Raw genomic sequence first — 24,123 nt, forward strand, 5'->3', positions numbered from 1 at the left:
TTCTTATTCTATACAAATTAATTTTCACTGCGCATGCGCAAAATGACAAGTTGTGTGCGATAGAAATCCCCCAGTAGTAATACCTCTTGAATCACTTTATTTATTAATGATACATAGAGACCGACAGACATCGGAAAGCGACTGTGTTTTATACTATGTAGTGATAGCTGAAAAATACTCATAGATCTCGATCACATACACACAAGCACCTTTTGATAAAAAAAGGATTCCCATGCCTCATTTTTCTGTCATATTAATAATCACTTGTACTAAGTAGTCGGCATTATGTGGTTCTGTTAGAGCAGTTACACCAAAAATTATGCTTAATAATTTATTTTCATATTTACAATGATCAGTTAAGCCGAATACACAGGCCGAAGACGGGCAGCAGCGTCTTCGGTGCGACAAAGCCAGTACTGCGGTCACCAACCCGCCTGCCCAGCGTGGTGACTATGGGCAAAACACATGAGTTCACGTTATTTTTGGCGTAAACTTGTGGAGGCCTATGTCCAGCAGTGGACTGTATAGGCTGTAATGATGATGATGATGAGTTAAGCCGAAGTAGCTTTAACTATTATGCGAGTCTGTCTGTCTGCCTTGAAGGTAGAAGGAGAAGGAGAAGGAGAAGGAGAAGGAGAAGGAGAAGGATAAGGAGAAGGAGAAGGAGAGGAAGGAGAACGGGAAGGAGGAGGAGAAGGAGAAGGAGAAGGAAGAGAAGGAGAACGGGAAGGGGAAGGAGGAGAAGATGAAGAAGACGAAGAAGAATAATAAGAAGAAGAAGTCAGATAGAAGTAGAAGATGAATTTCAGATACATTCAGCTAATTGTAAATACTTTTATGGTTTTAGCAACAGCAAAAATTGAATGTCGATTTTCAAGGGTGAAATATCGATTCACTGAATCGATTCAAGACAACATATCGACTTAAAAAATCAATTTATTTGGTACGAGGAATCGATTCTTCGATTAATCGATTTCAGAATTCAGATCGCCATGCCTATTTGAACATTTGAGAGTTGGTATTACTAATTATTGAAGTCAGCTGTCAGATACCGTTATTTATTTAGAGGTTATAAAATTGTTTGATAGATATATCTATTAGATACCAAAATTTGCTGTACAATACAATAAAAAATATTATGTTTCTATAAAAGATAGATCGTAATAAATAAATTCCAAAATGCCGGGACCTGATTTATTATCCAGTCAAGGCCTACGTTTAGATGGAAGAAGGCCTAACGAGCTGCGGAGAATAAGATGCAAACTTGGTGTTTTTACCCAGCCTGACGGGAGTGCGTATTTGGAACAAGGGAATACAAAAGTCCTAGCAGCTGTTTACGGCCCCCATCAGGTAGTGTGAATTAAAATTAATACGCTTAAGTCATAATAGTATGAAGTGAAAGAGATTATTTTTATTGTCTTTTTCGCATGCGTTAGCTGTGGTTAACACAAGTTAGGGACATTTAATTGTTCGTATTCTTTTTTCAACTCGGTTCCATTAGTCATATAGTGTAAATAGTTGGTATTTGGTTTTTTAATACTTGTTACTAATATTTATAAGGTGTGGTAAGTTTTGTTTACTATGTATATGTATATGTATCATATATAAAATTCTCGTGTCACAATGTTAGTTACAATACTCCTTCGAAACGGCTGGACCGATTTTTATAAAATTTTTTGTGCATATCGGGTAGGTCTGAGAATTGGCTAACATTGATTCTTCATACCTCTAAGATATAAGGGAGGGGGGGATTAAGTGGGTTAATAACATATCGACTGTCCCTACATATAATATCGAAATTGAAAAAAGGCACTTTACAGGAGAGCACTTTGAGGTTGATTTTGTGTACAAAATTGTCATTTATTGGGCCATCTGAAAATAATTTCAGATATGCTAAACTTTTATTGACAAGTAGATGTATATGTCATTTTATCTAAAATTCTTCATAGTTTTTGAGAAATGTTATTTTCGATTATTTACTTGGCAACAATTTCATCAAAGTTTACTGAATGTGACCCTTTCGATATTTTACGTTGTACATGTGTTGTATATTACAAACTTATCGGAAGTGTCACTTACGATACAGTACGTCATAGTATTTTATATGTTTCGATACTTGGCCTGTAAATTCTGAACTGTTAGGTAAAAAAAAATGATATTCTTAAAAGATTTTAAATAAAATAAAGACAAGTTTTGTTTACTGACGTTTAGTTAAAATAAAATCAATAACTCAATTAAATTGAGAATTAATATTGCAATCACAGATAATTTCACGTTTAGTGTAATGAGATCAAATGAAACACGTTTTTATTCTTCAGATGCTTAAAAATAAAACAAAGAAATAACAAACTTCTACAAATAAAATATGAAGATTTTTACAAAACAAAAATAAACTAAATAAAATCTTCCATTTAAACATAAAATCGAATAACATTATCATTTCTTAGAGTTATGATAATTATTATTGTTATTATAAACATAATATTGTAATTTCTTCTGTAAATAATTATAAACATTTGAAATACTGATGAAATCTCTTTCGTTTCGTTTTAAAAAGGAACTTCATAAAAATTAAAAAAAAAATCAGTAACATAACATATTCAATCTAAATTGCTAATTTGTTCTTCAGTTGGAGAGTTTTTGTTGGAAAAATTGTGGCATTTATCACATATATCTTATTCATGTTTTTATGATTTAAGTCTGTATACTGGCGTAAAGTCTGCACACAAAGTGTTCAAAAAAGTTTTAAGACAAACACGTCTTTTTGCACAGGGATGGTTTTTGTTTTCGACTGGATATGGTAAGAAATACTCAGTGGTAAACTGTCTCCTAGATGTGAATTTGTTAATAAAATCCCATTGTATGGTCAGCTAATTGCCAAAAACTTTTATGAAGTTTCTGACGAGTTGTTTCATTAATATGCCTAGCAACAGTTTAATTTACAAGTTGATTTACAAATTGGTCCCATTTCTTTTTTATTACGTACCTTTCCATTCCTGCTAGCATTATGTTGACCAGTGTTCACTGCAATCTTTCTTTTAACATCTATCCAATTTGCCGTGACCCTTTTCCTTTTTATATACTTTATTGCACTCAAAAAATACATGTGAAAACAACATATAACTTTTTTTGCCAGGGTTAACTTTAAAGATAGATTTCCTTTTTTTAACTGTTGATGGAGACTCACCTTCCACTAAGGCTATAAGCGGAAACTCATATTCCAAAACAGTTATAAGTGACGCGACACTAGGTATGACCACATTAGGAGAAACTATTTTAGTGTAAGTTTGTAGCGTGGGCGTGTCAAAATCTACGCATGGAGATGGGATGGGAGTAGGTTCCAAGCTATTAAGTATAACTGAGACGTCCTCATCGTCATTGAAAATATTAATTAATTTTGTTAGCATTTCCAGAAAATTAATTTAATCGTCCATCATAATATTATCTTCTAAAGCTTTCCCATCAGTTTCGCTTAGTGTGCATTCTTTGGGCAATGGTGACTCTAAAATTTGAAAAACAAAATAGTGATAGTTTATGTATTAAATAAGCTAACAAAACTTGAAATTGATTTGTAAAAAAATATAGTTCTGTTAATAAGATACAACATAAATTAATTAGACATAGAAATTCATTTTAAGAAAAGAAATCTATATTAGCTATATCGAATATAAAAAAAAAAAAAAAACAAAAAATATACAATTCCGAATGAAATCATCGAAAGTGGTATTTTCAATAGGCTCATCGACAAATGTACTCGCGTATAATAATGAATGTACCAGATTCGATTAAACGAAGAAATTAAACATCAGCGAATAATATCGAAAGTGTCACTTTCGATACTCCAACAAAAATGTTAATCGATGTATAAAATCGAATCTGGGACTTTCGATAGTAAACTTCGGGTGAATGAAATTTATTTAAAAAAAATAATTAATCACTGAATTGTTAAGAAAATCAGATTATAAAACAAGCAAAAAGTAAGCACCCGAATTAATAAATCTACAAAAAAACTTACCAGTTTTCCGTATTTGTACTGCTGCTATATCGTTTGTATTTAGTAGTCTTAGTATCCGTGATGATCGTTTTCTTGAATTAACTTACTCATGCGCTTCAGCCTGTAATATCCCACTACTAGGCATAGGCCTCTTTCCCCATCTAGGGGAAGTATCAGAGCTTAATCCACTACGCTGCTCCAATGCGGGTTGGCGGATATATTCCCTACTATGAGTAACGATCGCTATCAGGCATAGATGATAACAACCGGGACCGACGGCTTAACGTGCTCTCCGAGGCACGGAGGGGAGACCCACAAGGACTGCACAAAACACCAGACCACGGCAAACACCTGTATGGCCAATACAAATGTTTGTCATGTGCGGGGATCGAACCCGCAACCGCCAGCGCAATAGTCACAATCCATAGCTGTGACCGTTGCGCTAACGCGGCGTCAACTTACTCATAATGATAACAGTATAACAATTTCTAATTAACAACAACTTAGTAACTTTTGAATGTGCATAATACGCGCCCGTTAGAATCACATCACTTTAAAATTGCGATCTAACGAACGCGCAAGCGCGCAAGGCGCCGCGTATGACCACGAAAGCGGTAGTTTCGTCCTGCTCGCACGCTTCTTGTATCGTTATCATTGTTCATGGAAAATGTGGTTTTATATGTATTTTATAGCTTTTTCTCTTTTTTGTATGAAAATATACATAAAAAGTAGGTTCTTAGTGCAATAAAAAAAATCGCAAATTTTCAGTTTCGATACTGTACGTAGGGACAGTCGATATATGGAAAAGTGACTAATAGTAAATATCTTGTTTTCATCTTATAATGCACGAAAATAAAGCAGTTAAAAACTACATGGCTGAACAGAAACTGTGTAATTTGAGTTTAAGATAAAGTGTTATTAAAACTTAGTTTAAGTTAGTTAATACATCTTTCTTAATTAAATGTATGTTATTTTAGTTAGAAGAACTTCATATTGTTTTACTTTTGTATTTATTAAAACTGTTATAATAAAACATGTTTGTTTAACAAAGTAATTGCAATTACATACTTCTACGCTTTTTTTTTTATAAATTTCAGGCATCAAAATCCAAGAGCTCTACTGAAGGAGTAGTTGTTAATTGTCAATATAGTATGGCGACATTCTCCACTGGTAAGTTTTTAAATTTTATGGTAAATTTTAATTATTTTATAGTAGGTTACATTTCTGAAAAAAAAATCTTTCCATATATTACACGTAGTCAACTAGTCTACAGCAATAGTACAGATTACTTGGCATTTTTACTGATGTGATTGCAACGAAATATTCAGTTCAACTTTAAGTCATTTAATGAAATGTATTAAGGATTGACAGACAAACTTATCATTATACAAGTACTTTTTTGAAATTGGATTGGATGCAAGCAGAAAATGAACAAATCAAACCAATCTCTGTCCATTAAAAAATTGTCCACAGCCAGGGCTATGTTGGAAAAAGTGGATTTATATCCACCATTTTTTGAAGGCAATTTAAAATCATATCTTATAAAATTATTAGTAATATATACACAAAAAAAAAAAACAATTGTTGCTGTAATTGTTTACTTCTAATTACAAAATTATAATTGTTATAAAAATTAAAATTTGCTTACAGGTGAAAGAAAGAATCGTCCTCGCGGTGACCGCAAGTCACAAGAAATGTCGCTGCACTTGAGACAAGCGCTGACAGCAGCCATTAAGACTGAATTATATCCACGCTCCCAGATTGACATTTATGTAGAAGTTTTACAGGTACTATTTTCATCTTTACAAATAAGTTAAATTGTAGTATGAATAAATGAATGAAATATGCTGTATATGTTCCACTGCTAAAAAGGTAATGGACTCTTTTTTCATATAAGGGAAAATTTGGAGCTAGCTTGAGCAAGTTTTGAGTAAATTAAGAATTCTCTGTTTTGCTCCAGTAGGGATTGGTGGATAATTTCCTTTCAAATGTTGTTAGATGTTTACAAAGAGCAACACGGAGGGGAGTAGCCATGTACAGGCGTTCCCCTCTGTCAAGGTATAAGGCCAAATGGCCATATGCGTACAATAAAACTAGTTGCAGCCGCACTGATCACTAGACTAAATCTAGTTGCGCGATTGAATCAACGTCTTTCAAAAAATGCCAAATTGTTCTGTTTTTTGCTGCAAAAAAAGATCTGCCACGTCAAATTTACTAAAACATGACGTTACTTTTCATACTTACGTAAGTATTTTTTAATCACATTATTACTTGTATACTTCTTTTAAACTTTTTTTAAACTTAAAAATTACAAATATTATCGGTCGTGTTGACTCGATTTGTTTACCAACACATGCCGCTCGCCCTCATACAATATGCGGATCGGTCGAGCGACTGATCGGAGTCTATTTCCGAGAAGTCACTGTCGCCGAGCGATAGTGTTGTTACCGGTTTGTTTGTAGATGGTTAGCGATAAAAACGGCAAAGGCAAAAGAGGAGACAGACATTTTTGAGATTTTGATTTATTTAAAATATTATATTGCTAGCTTTTTTTAATAAACATAGTTATATAATAAAATTGCATTAAATTAAATATAATACACGTATTAATACATTTTACTAGAATTACTTAATGTGAACTTCGACCATTATGTTTTATATAAAAATTTGGCAGGTTTTCTAAAAATCCAAATTTAAGGGATACATGGAAAAAAACTGTAGTAAAAGATTAGCCTGGACGCCCACAAAAAATAGTGTAATTTGTTCAGATCATATCAATACCACTAACTTTCAAGTGTTGGCGAACAATAGAAAGATTAGTCGAGGGCACCAAACCAACACTAACGCCACACTGTTTTTGTCCCGTAAGTTTTTTTTTGTCTCGTGTACAAGGTAATCAAGATATGGTTCACCTTAGTCATAGTAGTAAAATGAAGCTTAGATTTATCAACTTTGAAAATTAACAATGTCCATCCTTTCAGAGTCATCAACAAATCATGTAATCTAGCAGATGACAAGCTATCATCTTATGATGCCATTAGTGCTACGCTCCCTATTCCCGATTCGTTGACATCAACGTGTATATCATCAACTCCTCAAAATGTGGGTTAACTTTAAATCATTTATAGTAGACTGGCATTGTTTGGCACAACAACGTTGCACCAAACGTATTGTGACATAATTATAATAGTTAGACATATGCTGTCGCGACACTTTTTGACCGACTTCCAAAAAGGGAGGAGGTTCTCAATTCGACTGTATTTTTCATGTGTTACTTCAGAACTTTTGACTGGGTGGACCGATTTTGATGATTTTTAATTTAATAGAAAGCTGATATTTATCATGTGGTCTCGTTCAAATTTCATCGAGATCCGATAACAACTTTTTGAGTAATCTTTGATAACGCGTATATATTACGTATATTATATTACTTGTCGATGTAATTGAAGTCAGTTTTTTTTTTTTCGTTTGCGAGCAAATACAATTATTGTAGATAATGATGTATTCTACAAAGTCTTACTACATTTTGTATTTCTATTATCATTAGTTTTTGCAGTGCACGCAATGTAAGTAATTTTTTAGGTTGTTTTTTTATCCCTTGGGTAACATTATTGGAGTTTTAGTAAGAATCCCTAATATTTTTGAAAATATAGTATAACCTATGTCGCTCAAGGATAGTGTAGCTTCTCAATGGTGAAATAATTTTTTGAATCGGTCCAGTAGTTTCGGAACCTATTCAATGCTAACAAACAAACAATCAAATCTTTACTCTTTATAATCGTTTCTTTTACATGAAGATGTTTGATTTGTATTATATAACAAATTAAGTCTATTTTTATAATTACATCTTACCTTTGTATCACTTTAAAAACCTTATTTCCCTAACCGAGTACTTGAATTTATCGATAATGCATATCGACAGTTGGTACAACCACGGCTGTAAGCAACTTGTCAGTGTAGTCGCGGCGTGTCATTATACTGTAATGACACAGAATGTATCTATGTGTGTGTGAAAAATGTAAGTGTGATTTTAATTTAGTATGTATGAGTTTCGTAGTGACAGACGATTATTTTTGTGTGGGAATTAGGTAAAGTGTGCATGTGTGTAATTTCCCCCCGCAAAAAATGACAGACAGTTTTGGTATCGGTAACAAACGCAATGGCTACTCCCCTCCGTGTTGCTCTATGGATGTTTATAATAAAAATCAAGACTGATGGTTCTACACATTTTCTGAGACTTGGTGGGGAGACTTATAAGGGACACAATAATATACGCTTCAGCCTGTAATATCCCACTACTGGGCATAGGCCTCTTTCCCCATGTAGAAGAAGGATCAGAGCTTAATCCACCACGCTGCTCCAATGCGGGTTGGCGGATAGATTCCCTACTATGGGTAACGATCGCTATCAGTTCGTATCCTAATGTTAGTAGAAAAAGAATATATGTTTATATAATTTGAAATAAAAAGAAATTTTTTTTTTTTTTTTACTTTTAATCCTTGATATGATGATTCTTTCTACTGGGATTTTTATTGGCAGATAAATAAATGTTATGAGGAAAACCTTCATCATTTCATCATCATCATCAAACATCAAAAATAGCGCAAACTATAGTGCGTTCAACGAGCCGAGATACCAAATGTAAACAAACCAAATGCGAGGTCATTCAACTATGCAGGGTTTTGTATGTTTTTTTTTACTTGCACAAATTTTTAAAATTTTATTTATATTTTGATAATTACTGAATTTTGATAATTAATTTAATATAATTATTTATATAAGATTTGATACTTCTTAAATAATAATTATCGAAATATAAAAATCACCCCGAGCGCTTCAGGACACTAATAAAAATAAATAATACAAAATCAAAGGGCCGTCCGCGGTCCGATTGTTTTCAAGGCCAGTTAAAATATCGTTCGACCTTGCAAAGAGACATGCCTCAGATAGCAAACAAACAAGATAGAAAGAGATAGACTATATTTTGTTTGCTCCGTCGTCGCTACGAAAAAATGATGGGCTTTGTTTACATTTGGTATCTCTTCTCGTTGAACAGACTTTAATGTGTTTTGCCCATAATCACCACGCTGGGCAGGCGGGTTGGTGACCGCAGGGCTGGCTTTGTCGTACCGAAGACGCTGCTGCCAGTCTTCGGCCGGTGTATTTCAAAGCCAGCAGTAGGATGGCTATCCCGCCATCTGTCGGTTTTTTAAGTTCCAAGGTGGTAGTGGAATTGTGTTATTTCTTAGTCGTCTCTTACGACACCCTTGGGAAGAGAGGGGCTGGGGTGGCTATATACTGCCGTAGCCACACAGCGAGGAAGACCTCAGGATTTGTTATTATATATTTTAAAAAAAAATTACGTTTTACACAGACAATTATTGTCAATGCGGGTGCATATAGTAATGTAATATTTTAAAAAATTTTGCATACTATAAACAATTTTACTTAATATGCTCGTAGTATATCGCTATCGGCGTCGATATTATGCTCTGAACTTCAACTTTACTGCAACATTTTATGATTATATATATATATTTAGCGAGTATTAAATACTTATAGATTTTGAAGTAAAATTTCTTTTCGCACGCTTGACTTGGGGAGTAAGCTGATGAATGCGTGAAGAGAAAGTTACAAAAATGAAGATAGGAAGAGAGAGAGAGAGAGAGAGAGAGAGAGTTACGTTTCGTATATTATTGTAGGGGCAACTAAAGAAGTTTAACTTCAGTCGTGTGGTCTAAAGCACACTCGTTTTACAATTTATTTTTGTATGTATTATTGACGACACGTTGGCGCAACGGTCACAGTTACTGGTTTGTGGCTGTTGCGCTGGCGGTTGCGGGTTCGATCCCAGCACATGACAAATATTTGTATTGGCCATACAGACGTTTATCGTGGTCTGGGTGTTCGTGCAGTCCTCGTGGGTCTCCCCACCGTGCCTCGGAGAGCACGTTAAGCCGTCGGTCCCGGTTGTTAGCGATCGTCACTCATAAAAGGGAACATATCCGGCAACCTGCATCGGAGCAGCGTGGTCGATTAAGCTCCGATCCCTCGCCAACTCGGGCCGGAGCGAGTACTAGCACGGTGGTCGCCGCAGGCGGACGGCGGGCCGTACAGCGCCAGCGTGAACGCGGCCACGCTGGCGCTGGTGGACGCGGGCGTGCCGCTGCGCGCGCTGGCGTGCGCGTGCTCGGCGTCGTGCGCGCGCGGCCGCGCGCCGCTGCTGGACGCGGCGCACGCGGAGGAGGCGGCGGGCGGCGTCGTGCTCGCCGTGGCCAGCCTGCCCAGCGCCGGTGAGCACCGCTGCTGGCTAGATTTTATTTATTTATTTATTTATTTCCGTATTTACACAACATATTCAAGTAACAAGTGACAAAAAAGGAACAATCAGTTTCTAGGTGTAATTTGAAAGCAATTACTATTATGATCTCTACTTCTCCTAGCTAGGTAGCTGAGCTATCTGTATTAAGGAGAAGCGATTTTCCTCCCAACAATTCTACAGTTTTTACTTTTCATTAGTTTGCCACGAGTTGTTCAGAGTTCAAAGTTACATTATAGATTATAAAGTTACATTATATTCTACAAAAGATTACATACATAATTTTTAATATTAAGTACTAAATGGGGTGTCCCGGGGAGAATCGAGGCGGGGCCTTGCGTTTTATCTAGTATCGCAGGTGTCTGTAAGCTCCGGTAATCGCTTACCATCAGGCGAACCGTACACTTGCAGGCTGCCGGCTGTATTAAAAAAAAATCTTTTATTTCATCTCATCCGTAGCGAATCGCCTAACTTTTTAAATATGTGTATTTGGCACACTATACTATGTACTTAGGTGAATTGTTATTTAAGATTTATTAAATTAGATTAATATTGTAGATTTATTAAAATCATGCAGTTATTATTAATAATAATATTTTAAAATTAATTCATAACATATTTTATATTTTTTACAATATTTAAACTTAGTGTTAACCTTACTTTGACAACGAAATGACGGTAGTTCTAGTGACATGAAAAGAGACTCCACTCTTAAGGCGGATTTACGTATACTTGTTCAGATTTTGAAGAAGATATTCAACTGTAATGCTCATAATTTAAAAAAAAAAAGAAAGAAGGAAGAAATTTTGGATTCATTCAATCAATAGACTAATGTAATATATATTATATTGTTTATGATTTATATTATACATAACATTATATTGTCGTATAGTTTCAATTAAGTCATCCATTTTTAAGAGCCAAATATACTATTATCTTACAAATTAAGTAAATAAACAAACACACTGTCGCGTCATAACACAGCACTGCCGCGCACACATTAATCTGGCGTGTCGCGCGTTTCAACACCCCCCGCAACCGGGATCGATTCTGATGCGACACATCAGAAGCCATCACATGACACAACACATCAATGCAAAGTTGTCATACAAAATGTATGATACCGATTCTGTTCTGATGCGACACGACACGACACGTCAGTTAAATATAAATCCGCCTTAAATCCGCCTTAGATTGCAGTGATTATAGTAAAATTAATAATTCAATACATATAATGACTTTATAACACTAATGTAAAATATTATGTACTTATTCTAATTGTAAACTTATAAAACTCAAATCAATTGCAATGATTTTCATACATTTAATAAAATTAAATTTGAGTTGATTGTTAATGTGTATTATGTGATTTTAGGTAGCATAGCTCTATTGGAACTGTCTCACAGACTACACAGCGATTACTTCGAAGCTGTTTTAAGTCAAGCAATGCAAGGGTGCAGAGATATAGAGGTATAATTGAAATTGAAATCCTACTATATTTTAAACGCGAAAGTTTGTATGTATGGATATTTGTTCCTCTTTCACGCAAAAACTACCCAATGGATTTTAATGAAAGTTTAAAGTAATATAGTTTATACATTAGAATAACACATAGGCTATAATTTTTAAAGATAGTGTGTGAATTGTCCAAAATATAACGATAATTGTCAATTCGGAAAAAAAATCTGCAATCTGCGAGCTATTCTGGCGTACGCTGCAAAAACTGTAGAGTTTACGCGTATATAATGTAAAAGAGAATTTTTATCTTAATTAGTTCTACAATAAAGTCCGCGACAGAATATATCTATCTTTTATGAGTAAGCCATTGTCGCAAAAACAGTGGACCATAAATGTAATAAAAGTTGATAATATATTTCTAATGCACATTTGGTAGTAACAAATTGATTTTTATGTCACAGAAAAATTTGATGAATTTTGGTATAAAGATAGACATTGAGAAGATAATAAGCTAATCGAAGTACTTACTAACTACATTTTAGATTTTTAATTAAGTATTTATTACTTTAAAATTAATATAAAAAGTGTGTTTATTTTGCAGGTAATATTGGACAAGGCTATAAAAGAACATTTAGCAGAAGGGTGGACAAAACAAGACATTGTAACAATATAAAATATACTATTATTTATATTTACAGTCTTTATATTCATGTCTTTTATTTCCTATATTTCAATTTTCGCATCTATATCTTTATCTACATATAATAAAATGGTAAGAAAGTCAAAACTGTACATTGAATATTTTTTTAAAAGAATACTTGGGGTGTGATCTACAATCGATACCGAAGCCAAAAATATAGTTTTTAGAATTTTTGTCTGTTTGTCTGTAGGTATGTCCGGGATAAACTCAAAAACTACTGCATGGATTTACTTCAAATTTGACACGAATATTATTAAGAAGTCGGGTCAACATATAAGATACATATTACCATGCTATCATCTACGGGGAACGAACAGTGAACCTTTATTTCTTCAACGCATTCTGTAACAACGTGTAATCTAACGACGCAGATTTGAATGTTGTTGTTATTATGTTAATAACCATGATATAAGCTAGCTTCACACTATAAAAATCACGCAATATAATAAGTAACTTAGGCCGATAAACATAATTAAATGAATATAAGTAGTATCAAGACAATTTTAAAGCAGCGCCATGTATTATTATTTTTTTAGTCATATACCTATATTCATTATTTTCTCCATCTGCTTCAGTCACAACTTATAACTTAATTCAGCAGAATCACCATAAAGTCATTTATTCAAAGCAGGCTGAAAATAAGCATTTTTTGAAGGTCAATTTTACAAAAGACAGTCTCCCTCTGAAACTGCACTTTCTGTAGATATGAAATGTAAAGAAGAAACGGGTAAATGAATGTTATTTTAAAAGGTATAATCGTAGGTATTTTTGGTGCTGTATAGCGTTCACGCAGACGACGTCGCGGGCAGCAGCTAGTGCTAAATATATGTTATGAACGGAGATATACGTACAAGCTTAAATTTATTTATTAGAGACTTGATTAGAATAATTATAATTGTGTTTGCTTGCAAACGAAAAAAACCGACTTCAATTACATCGACAAGTAATTCAGCCTAAGTAGACGAAAAAATTAACAAACGCACTAGTCGTCACTACGATTTTCGAGGGTTTCTCTCGATATCTCTTGGATTCCATCATCAGATCATGGTACCACACCTGGGATATCTCCTTTCCAACAAAAAAAGAGTTACCTACCTATGAAAATCGGTTCATAAATGACGAAATTATCCCCGAATACGGTCGAATTGAGTAACCTTCTCCTTTTTTGAAGTCGGTTAAAATCAAATTAGATTTCAAAATCAAAATTAGGCTTCAATGTATTGAAGAAATGTTAATTTTGCAGTGAGTTTTTTAATAATTGTCACTTTTCATTACAACATCGCTATGAATTACAAATCACAGTAATATATCCTGTTTAATAGTTTGAATTATTTCTATTGTCAATGTTAGAAAAATGATCACTATAAATAAATGATTAGATAGTCCGTAATATTTATAATAGATGTCGGATATGCCGTCAATTTTTTTGCAAACATTGATGTTCGCTAAAAAACGTTTCAATTTTTGTGCCGAGTAGGTATACCTTTTTTTTTCAACTAGTCAAACGTGAAAATTTTTCGTATTGTCACTGTGCATGATACGACCTTGATCTAACTTGAAAATAAGTTATTTTCCTCGGCCGTAGACGAAACGGTAACGAGGTAGGTAACCAAAGAAGTGGATCGTGTCAAGTTGATTGGTTGAGACCAATCAATTATATAAAGTGAAAAAAATTCCCGACTCTGAGAACGAAGTGAAGACCCATTATATTGTAAAAAAATGTCACCATACAGTTATTAGAGTGAAGCGATTCAATGCTCTCTATACTTCATTAGGTTTACGTAGTAAGTTGAGATAAGGTTCACCATTTAGCTCAATCAACAAAAATAGGTTCCAATAATTTAACACAAAAGGTTGAACGTGTGGGGACTTCCCCACCCGAATCTTACAGAAGATCATAACAGAATAACACTGCACTCATTAAGTATTGTGTTCCTGTGGAGAGTAAGGATGCCAGAGCTCCTGAGAGGATTGAGGGTAGGGTCGACAAAGTGCTTGCGATGCTTCTGGTGTTGCAGGCGCCTATAGGTTACGGTAACCGCCTACCACCAGGTTGACCGTACGCTATTTGCTTATTACTTCTCTTTTTTTTAAATAAAAATAGTTTACTCAAAATTATACATATTTACAATTCACAACTTAAGAACTAAATATTTACAGATAGTTTTGGTATAAATCATGTCCGCGTGGAATTGTGCCAAGAATGCTGGCAGCATTTCCCCGTTGAATCGCTATGCCGATTCTCTGGGCAAAAAATGCACCAGCCCTCTTGTCACCAGTGGAGGCAATAAGGCGAGGAGTTATCTCATTTAAAATATTTTTAGCACTGCAACTCCAAGTGTTTCGACTGCAAACGGCACAAAGATGCAATTTCGAATTAGTGACAAATATTTGTGCCGTTTAGTCGTTTCAGCTTTTTCCGCTGCGGCTCCCGTTTTTAAGGCTGTGTCCCTAACATGAAACGGAGCAAGTGTGTCAACGCAGGTTGCGTCCTACAAAAGCGCCCGTCCCCTTTCCCAGGGAACCAACATCAATCCATCAGGTCTCTTGCCATCATTGCGACTAATTCCAGTAAGCTCGATAAGAGCAGGAACGTCGATGGTGGCAAGAGCTCTTTTTATGGTATCGTTTAAGGAACCGTGGCGGGAAAACCTACCTGAACTCTTGTTACTGGAAAGGTCGTGTAGTCCGAAAGAATCAACCTCTTTTCCGCACGGACATCTGTGTTCAAATCAAGTTCAATCATGTGTGTCAAAATCTTATCTCTTGAAGTTCTTTTGAAAATTAGCAAGGTCTAGTTTGAGGTTCATTGACACACCAGAATTGCTCATAATATTGATATGGGAATATATATATGGAATGAATATTGAATATGGGAACACTACTAAATCAGAATCAATAATTGTGTTTGCAAGCAAACGAAAAAAAAACCGACTTCAATTATATCGACAAGTAATATTACGTAGGTAGACAAAAAAAAATGTCAAGTAAATACACATTATCAAAGATTACTCCAAAAGTTGTAATCAGATCTCGATGAAATTTAAATGTGACCACATGATAAACATCGGCTTTCGATTAAATTAAAAATCATCAAAATCGGTACACCCAGTAAAAAGTTATGCGGATTTCGAGAGTTTCCCTCAATTTCTCTGGGATCTCATCATCAGATCCTGGTTTCCTTATCATGGTAACACACCAGAGATATCTACTTTCCAACAAAAACAGAATGATCAAAATCGGTTCATAAACAACGAAGTTATCCCCGAACATATACATATGTATACGGTATGTACCGTATGTATGTATATATATCTATACGGTCGAATTGAGTAACCGCCTCCTTTTTTTGAAGTCTGTTAAAATTAGCATTATTCAAAAAGAGCTTCAAAGGCACCTTCGAATCGTCATTTTCCAAATCAAAAATTGTGATTATTTTTGAAAAGATTTATCGGTCCGTTTAATATAACGTGACATCCTCTAACAACCATTGACAAAAACGAACTCATGATACGATAATTTGCGGGTAGCTGCTATACACCAGTGAAGAAATTACTGATGCCATTCATCTGCCGGAAGAACACTTCATACTGTCTAAAACTAAAGCATATTTCTCATTCAAACTACCAATAACCTTATTACCAGAGTCTACAGCAGGGTTCCCAACCTTTGTTTTGATGAGGCTCCCCAGACTATTAATAATTTTTTCATGCCCCCCTCCCCTCCCTTTACATTTTCAATAAATACAAAAAATGCACATTATATACTTAAAAGCCTTTTATTTTAATTCTAATAAACAATGTTTAAAATTTGAAATTAAAATAAATGTTTTATCAAATAATAATACTAATAATAATAATAAGAGTAGGTACTAATGAGACACTTGAGATTGCATGTTCAGAACCAATTGGTTAATTTTAGGCTCTGTTTTTGTTAAAGCTATCATCGGGTCACTATCGACATCAAGATTTCGCTGTTTAGTATTAATTAATACTAGAGCAGAAAAGCCTGTCTCACACAAGTAAGTTGAAGAAAAAGGTACTAATACTCGTAAAGCAAGAGAGGCAAGTTTCGAATTAACAGGCAATCTTTTGATCCAAAATTGCTCCAATGTCAAAAGATGAAAGTCATCTTTCATGGACGAATCAGCCTTCATTTCTAGAAATTCTTCCTGAACTTCTGTAATTGACGTAATATTCCAAAGATATATTGACCATATTAAGAAAAAAGTATTTATTGAATACTTTAGTTACCATTAGCCTCTTGTATCATTTATCGAAAATGTAAGCTCTGAGTCTGAATAAATCTATGTAATATACCTACCTATACGAATAAAATGTAAAATAATCATCAAACGTTGTATCACTATGATCATTACTAAAACCTACAATTATATTCTTCCCGAAATTTTACATTCGTCTCATCTATTTTGAAGGTTTCAACTTCTGCCACGTGTGAATTTCACACATGGTTTTTTGTTTTTTTACCTGTTTGCCACCTCAGTGGTATAAAAAAAATTATTAACGCTTTCCGCCCCCGCTTCCCTTGACACTCTCTACGCCCCCCTTGGGAGGCGTGCCCCACTAGTTAGGAACTCCTGGTCTATAGATTTTTGAATTGGCCTGTAAAATTAACCGACTGTGGCATATTTGTGTATTACATACATAATTAGGATAGACTATAATCTTTGGCGATATTTAGTACTATGTGATATCTATAATCTATAATCTATAATAATCTATTAATAATATATATAAAAGCGAAAGGTCACTCACTCATCACGAAATCTCCGAAACTATAACACCTACAAACTTGAAATTTGGCAGGTAGGCTCCTTATAGGACGTAGACATCCGCTAAGAACGGATTTTACGAAACTCGACCCCTAAGGGGGTGAAATGGGGGTTGGAAGTTTGTATGAAAGTCCTATGTTTTTGAAGTAAGAGATCTGAAATTTAAAATGTATGCTCTATAGATGGTAAAAAAGTGTCCAAATAATGTATCTTTAGAAATCAACCCCTTTTTGGGGTTGAAACGGGGGATGGTACGTTGACTCACTGATCACGAAATCTCCGAAACTATAACACCTACAAACTTGAAATTTGGCAGAAAGGCTCCTTATAGGGCGTAGACATCCGCTAAGAACGGATTTTACGAAACTCGACCCCTAAGGGGGTAAAACGGGGGGTTGGAATTGTATGAAAGTCCTATGTTTTAGAAGTAAAAGACTTGAAATTTAAAATGTATGCTCTATAGATGATGAGAAGGCGTCCAAATAATGTATCTTTAGAAATACACCCCTTTTTGGGGTTAAAACGGGGATGGTAGGTTGACTCACTAATCACGAAATCTCCGAAACTATAACACTTAAAAACTTGAAATTTGGCAGGTAGGCTCCTTATAAGACGTAGACATCCGCTAAGAACGGATTTTAAGAGAAACGACCCCTAAGGGGGTAAAACGGGGGTTGGAAGTTTGTGTGAAAGTCCTATGTTTTTTGAAGTAAGAGACTTGAAATTTCAAATGTAAGTTCTATAGATGGTGAAAAGGTGTCCAAATAATGTATCTTTAGAAATCAACCCGTTTTTGGGGTTAAAACGGGGGATAGTAGGTTGGCTCACTGGTCACGAAATCTCCGAAACTATAACACCTACAAACTTGAAATTCGGCAGAAAGGCTCCTTATAGAGCGTAGACATCCGCTAAGAACGAATTTTATGAAATTCGACCCTTAAGGGGGTAAAACGGGGGTTGGAAGTTTGTGTGAAAGTCCCATGTTTTTGAAGTAAGAGACTTGAAATTTAAATTGTATACCTTATAGATGATGAGAAGGTGTCCAAATAATGAATCTTTAGAAATCAACTCGCTTTTGGGGTTAAAACGGGGGATGGTAGGTTTACTCACTCATCACGAAATCTCCGAAACTATAACACCTACAAACTTGAAATTTGGCAGATAGGCTCCTTAGAAGGCGTAGACATTCGTTAAGAACGGGTTTTACAAAACTCGACCCCTAAGGGGGTAAAACGGGGGTTGGAAGTTTGTATGAAAGTCCTATGTTTTTGCAGTAAGAGACCTGAAATTTAAAATGTAAGCTCTATAGATGATGAAAAGGTGTCCAAATAATGTATCTTTAGAAATTAACTCCTTTTTGGGGCTAAAACGGGGGATAGTAGGTTGACTCACTTATCGCGAAACCTCCGAAACTATGACACCTAAAAACTTGAAATTTGGCAAATAGGCTCATTATAGGTCTTAGACATCCGCTAAGAACGGATTTTATGAAATTCGATCCCTAAGGGGATAAAACGGGGGTTGGAAGTTTGTATGAAAGTCCCATGTTTTTGAAGTAAGAGACTTGAAATTTAAAACGTGTGCTCTATAGATGATGAGAAAGAGTCTAAATAATGTATCTTTAGAAATCAACTCCCTTATGGGGTTAAAACGGGGGATGATAGGTTGACTCGCTCATCACGAAATCTCCGGAACTATAACAGCTACAAACTTGAAATTTGATAGATAATTTCCTTATAGAGTGTAGACATCTTTTAAGAACGAATTTTACGAAACTCGACCCCTAAAGGGGTAAAACGGGGGTTGGAAGTTTGTATGAAAGTCCTATGTTTTTGAAGTAAGATACTTGAAATTTAAAATTTATGCTCTATAGATGGTAAAAAGGTGACCAAATAATGTATCTTTAGAAAGCAACTCCCTTTTGGGGTTAAAACGGGGGATGGTAGATTAACTCACTCATCACGAAATCTCGGGAACTATAACACCTACAAACTTGAAATTTGGCAGGTAGGTTTCTTATAGAGTGTAAACAGCTACGAATTAATTTTACGAAAATCGACCCCTAAGGGGGGATCGATCCAAAAAACGGGGGTCGAAAGTTTGTATGAAAGTCTTATGTTTTTGAAGTAAGAGACTTGAAATGTACAATATATGCTCTATAGATGGTGAGGAGGTGTCCAAAAAATGCATCGTAATCTATATATATATAAAAGAGAAAGGTCACTAACTCACTCATCACGAGAACTGAAAAACCGCTGGATGGTCTATCCATCCAGGTTGGACAAAGATAAAATTTGGCAGGGAGGTATAGTCAGCAGACGTCCGCTAAGAACGGATTTTACGATATTCCACCGCTAAGGAGGTTTAATTGGGGTTGATAGTTTGTATGAAACTTAAACAGCCTGAAAATAAAACTAAAAATGTGGTGTATAGAGGTTTTATAAAAATAACTATTAAATTATACTAAATTGTGCCTTTTAAAAAGTTACTCAGTTTGATAAGCGTTTCGATAAGTGACTGAAATAAAAAAATAATTTGCGTTAAACATTTTAATAGTAATGCATATCTTCATAACCACGCGGACGTAGTCGCGGGTAACAGTTAGTGTATTATAAAACAAAGTCCCCAAAAGTGTATGTGATCGATTCGCTCAAAATCTACTAACGGATTTTCACGCGGTTTCACCATTCGAGAAAGGGCTCCACCATTGGCAAGAGGAAGGTTTACGGAACGGCTAAGCCGATTTTGATGAGAGTTTCACTGGAAGTTTGCCGGGAAAACTTTGTGATACACTAATTTCAACGCGGGCGAAGCCGCGGGCACAGCTAGTCTATAATATATATAAACGCGAAAGGTCATTCATCACGAAATCTCCGAAACTATAACACCTACAAACTTGAAATTTGGCAAGTAGGCTCCTTATAGGACGTAGACATCCGCTAAGAACGGATTTTACGAAACTCAACCCCTAAGGGGGTAAAATGGGGGTTGGAAGTTTGTATGAGTGTTCCATGTTTTTGACGTAAGAGACTTGAAGTTTCAAATGTAAGCTCTATAGATAGATGGTGAAAAGGTGTCCAAATAATGTATCTTTAGAAATCAACCCCTTTTTGGGTTAAAACGGGGCTAGTAGGTCGGCTCACTGATCACGAAATCTCCGAAACTATAACAGTTACAAACTTGAAATTTGGCAGAAAGGCTCCTTATAGGGCGTAGACATCCGCTAAGAACGAATTTTACAAAATTCGACCCTTAAGGGGGTAAAAAGGGGGTTGGAAGTTTGTATGCAAGTCCCATGTTTTTGAAGTAAGAGACTTGAAATTTAAAATGTATACCTTATAGATGATGAGAAGGTGTTCAAATAATGAATCTTTAGAAATCAACTCCCTTTTGGGGTTAAAACGGGGGATGGTAGGTTTACTTACTCATCACGAAATCTCCGAAACTATAACAGCTACAAATTTGAAAATTGGCAAGTAGGTTCCTTATAGGGCATATACATTTGCTAAGAACGAATTTTATGAAACTCGACCCCTAAGGTGATAAAACGGGGGTTGGAAGTTTGTATGAAAGTCCTATGTTTTTGAAGTAAGAGACTTGAAATTTAAAATGTATGCTCTATAGATGATGAGAAGGTGTCCAAATAATGTATCTTTAGAAATCAACTCCCTTTTGGGGTTAAAACGGGGGATGGTAGGTTGACTCACTCATCACAAAATCTCCGAAACTATAACACCTACAAACTTGAAATTTGACAGATAGGCTCCCTATAAGGCGTAAACATTTGCTAAGAACGGGTTTTATGAAATACGACCCCTAAAGGGGTAAAACGGGGGTTGAAAGTTTGTATGAAAGTCCTGAGTTTTTGAAGTAAGAGACTTGAAATTTAAAATGTTCGCTCTTTAAATGGTGAGAAGGTGTCCAAATAATGTATCTTTAGAAAGCAACTCCCTTTTGGGGTTAAAATGGGTGATGGTAGATTGACTCACTCATCACGAAACCTCCGAAACTATAACACCTACAAACTTAAAATTTGGCAGGTAGGCTCCTTATAGGACTTAGACATCTGCTAAGAACGGATTTTACGAAACTCGACCCTTAAGGTGGTGAAACGGGGATTGGAAGTTTGTATGAAAGTCCTATGTTTTTGAATTAAGAGACTTGAAATTTAAAATTTTCGCTCTTTAGATGGTGAAAAGGTGTACAAATAATGTATCTTCAGAAATCAAATCCTTTTTGGGGTTAAAACGGGGGATGGTAGGTTGACTCACTCTTCACGAAACCTCCGAAACTATAACAGCTACAAAGTTGGAATTTGGCAGGTAGGTCCTTATAGGGCGTAGACATCCGCTAAGAACGAATTTTACGAAATTCGACCCTTAAGGGGGTAAAACGGGGGTTTGAAGTTTGTGTGAAAGTCCCATGTTTTTGGAGTAAGAGACTTGAAATTTAAAATGTTTGCTCTTTAGATGGTGAGAAGGTGTTTAAATAATATATCTTTAGAAATCAACTCTTTTTTGGGTTCAAAACGGGGGATGGTAGGTTTACTCACTCATCACGAAATCTCCGAAACTATAATAGTTACAAACTTGAAATTTGGCAGAAAGGCTCCTTATAAAGCTTAGACATCCGCTAAGAACGAATTTTACGAAATTCGACCCTTAAGGGGGTAAAACGGGGGTTGGAAATTTGTGTGAAAGTCCCATGTTTTTGGAGTAAGAGACTTGAAATTTAAAATGTTTGCTCTTTAGATGGTGAGAAGGTGTTCAAATAATGTATCTTTAGAAATCAACTCTTTTTTGGGGTTAAAACGGGGGATGGTAGGTTGACTCACTCTTCACGAAACCTCCGAAACTATAACAGCTACAAAGTTGGAATTTGGCAGGTAGGTCCTTATAGGGCGTAGACATCCGCTAAGAACGAATTTTACGAAATTCGACCCTTAAGGGGGTAAAACGGGGGTTGGAAGTTTGTATGAAAGTCCTATATTTTTGAAGTAAGAGACTTGAAATTTAAAATGTACGCTCTATAGATTGTAGAAAGGTGACCAAATAATGTATCTTTAGAAATCAACTCTCTTTTGGAGTTAAAACGGGGGATGGTAGGTTGACTCACTCTTCACGAAACCTCCGAAACTATAACAGCTACAAAGTTGGAATTTGGCAGGTAGGTCCTTATAGAGCTTAGACATCCGCTAAGAACTGATTTTACGAAAATCGACCGGTAAGGGGATAAAGCGGGGTTCGGAAGTTTGTATGAAAGTCCTATGTTTTTGGAGGAAGAGACTTGAAATTTAAAATGTATGCTCTATAGATAGTGAGAAGGTGTTCAAATAATGTATCTTTAGAAATCAACTCCCTTTTAGGGTTAAAACGGGGGATGGTAGGTTGACTTACTCATCACGAAATCTCCGAAACTATATCAGCTACAAATTTGAAAATTGGCAAGTAGGTAGGTTCCTTATAGGGCAAATAAATTTTCTAAGAACGAATTTTATGAAACTCGACCCCTAAGGTGATAAAACGGGGGTTGGAAGTTTGTATGAAAGTCCTATGTTTTTGAAGTAAGAGACTTGAAATTTAAAATGTATGCTCTATAAATGTTGAGAAGGTGTTCAAATAATGTATCTTTAGAAATCAACTCCCTTTTGGGGTTAAAATGGGGTATGGTAGGTTGACTCACTCATCACGAAATCTCTGAAACTATAACAGCTACAAACTTGAAATTTTGCAGATAGGTTCCTTATAGGGCGTAAATATCCGCTGAGAACGGATTTTACGAAACTCGATCCATAAGGGGATAAAACGGGGGTTGGAAGTTTATATGAAAGTCATATGTTATTAAGGCAAGAGACTTGAAATTTAAAATGTATGCTCTATAGATGGCGAGGAAGTGTCCAAATAATACATCGTAATCTATATATATAAAAGAGAAAGGTCACTGATTGACATCACGAGAACTCAAAAACCGCTGGATGGTCCATCCATCCAAGATAGACAAAGATGAAATTTGGCAGGGAGGTAGATTATAGTTAGTAGACGTCCGCTAAGAACGGATTTTGCGATATTTTTATTTTATTTTTTTATTTTATTTATTTAACATTAACACCAACAAGACATACACTAACAAGAACAAAAAAGAATAAATTTTTACAATATTAAGTATAAGTGTTGCCTTAATTATAGGTGTTACACACAATTCGCAAAAAGAAAACAGACGCACAATATACAAATAAAGTTATATGTAACAAATTCATATTAAATTAAATCACAGAAAAAAAAATCGACTATAAAAATCATAAAAAATATAAAAACAACAACAAACATATTCCATCGCTAAGGGGGTTTAATTGGGGTTGATAGTTTGTATGAAACATATACAGTAGCAACAAGTTCGCCTGATAGGTTATTCATACTGCAGCCTGAAAATAAAACTAAAAATGTGGTGTATAGAGAGGTTTTATATAAATAACTATTAAATTATACTAAATTGTGCCTTTGAAAAAGTTACTCAGAGTGATAAGCATTTCAAGCGACTGAAATAAAAAAAATAATTTGCGTTAAGCATCTTAATAGTAATGCATATCTTCATAACCACGCGGACGTAGTCGCGGGCAACAGTTAGTGTATTATAAAACAAAGTTCCCAAAAGTGTATGTGACCGATTCCCTCAAAATCTACTTAACGGATTTTCATGCGGTTTCACAAATGGAGAGAGGGCTTCAAGAGGAAGGTTTACGGAACGGCAAAGCCGATTTTGATGAAAGTTTCACTGGAAGTTTGCCGGGAAAACTTTGTGACAAACTGATTTCAACGCGGGCGAAGCCGCGGGCACAGCTAGTTGTCATATATAATTGTATT

The 24,123-nt window shown here is 35.2% G+C and overlaps 1 protein-coding gene across 1 annotated transcript; it reads left to right on the forward strand.

The window, feature by feature from the left end:
* Window positions 1–1,020: 1,020 nt before the first annotated feature.
* Window positions 1,021–12,475, forward strand: LOC123664535 (exosome complex component RRP41). Its single transcript, XM_045599070.1, has 6 exons — window positions 1,021–1,350; window positions 5,092–5,164; window positions 5,645–5,781; window positions 10,092–10,287; window positions 11,689–11,783; window positions 12,373–12,475. Exons 1-6 carry the CDS (start codon window positions 1,180–1,182, stop codon window positions 12,442–12,444), a joined length of 744 nt encoding a protein of 247 aa, XP_045455026.1. The 5' UTR covers window positions 1,021–1,179; the 3' UTR covers window positions 12,445–12,475.
* The last annotated feature ends 11,648 nt before the right edge of the window (window positions 12,476–24,123 follow it).

Source organism: Melitaea cinxia, chromosome 22 (assembly GCF_905220565.1).
Source record: "Melitaea cinxia chromosome 22, ilMelCinx1.1, whole genome shotgun sequence".
Lineage (NCBI taxonomy): Eukaryota > Metazoa > Arthropoda > Insecta > Lepidoptera > Nymphalidae > Melitaea > Melitaea cinxia.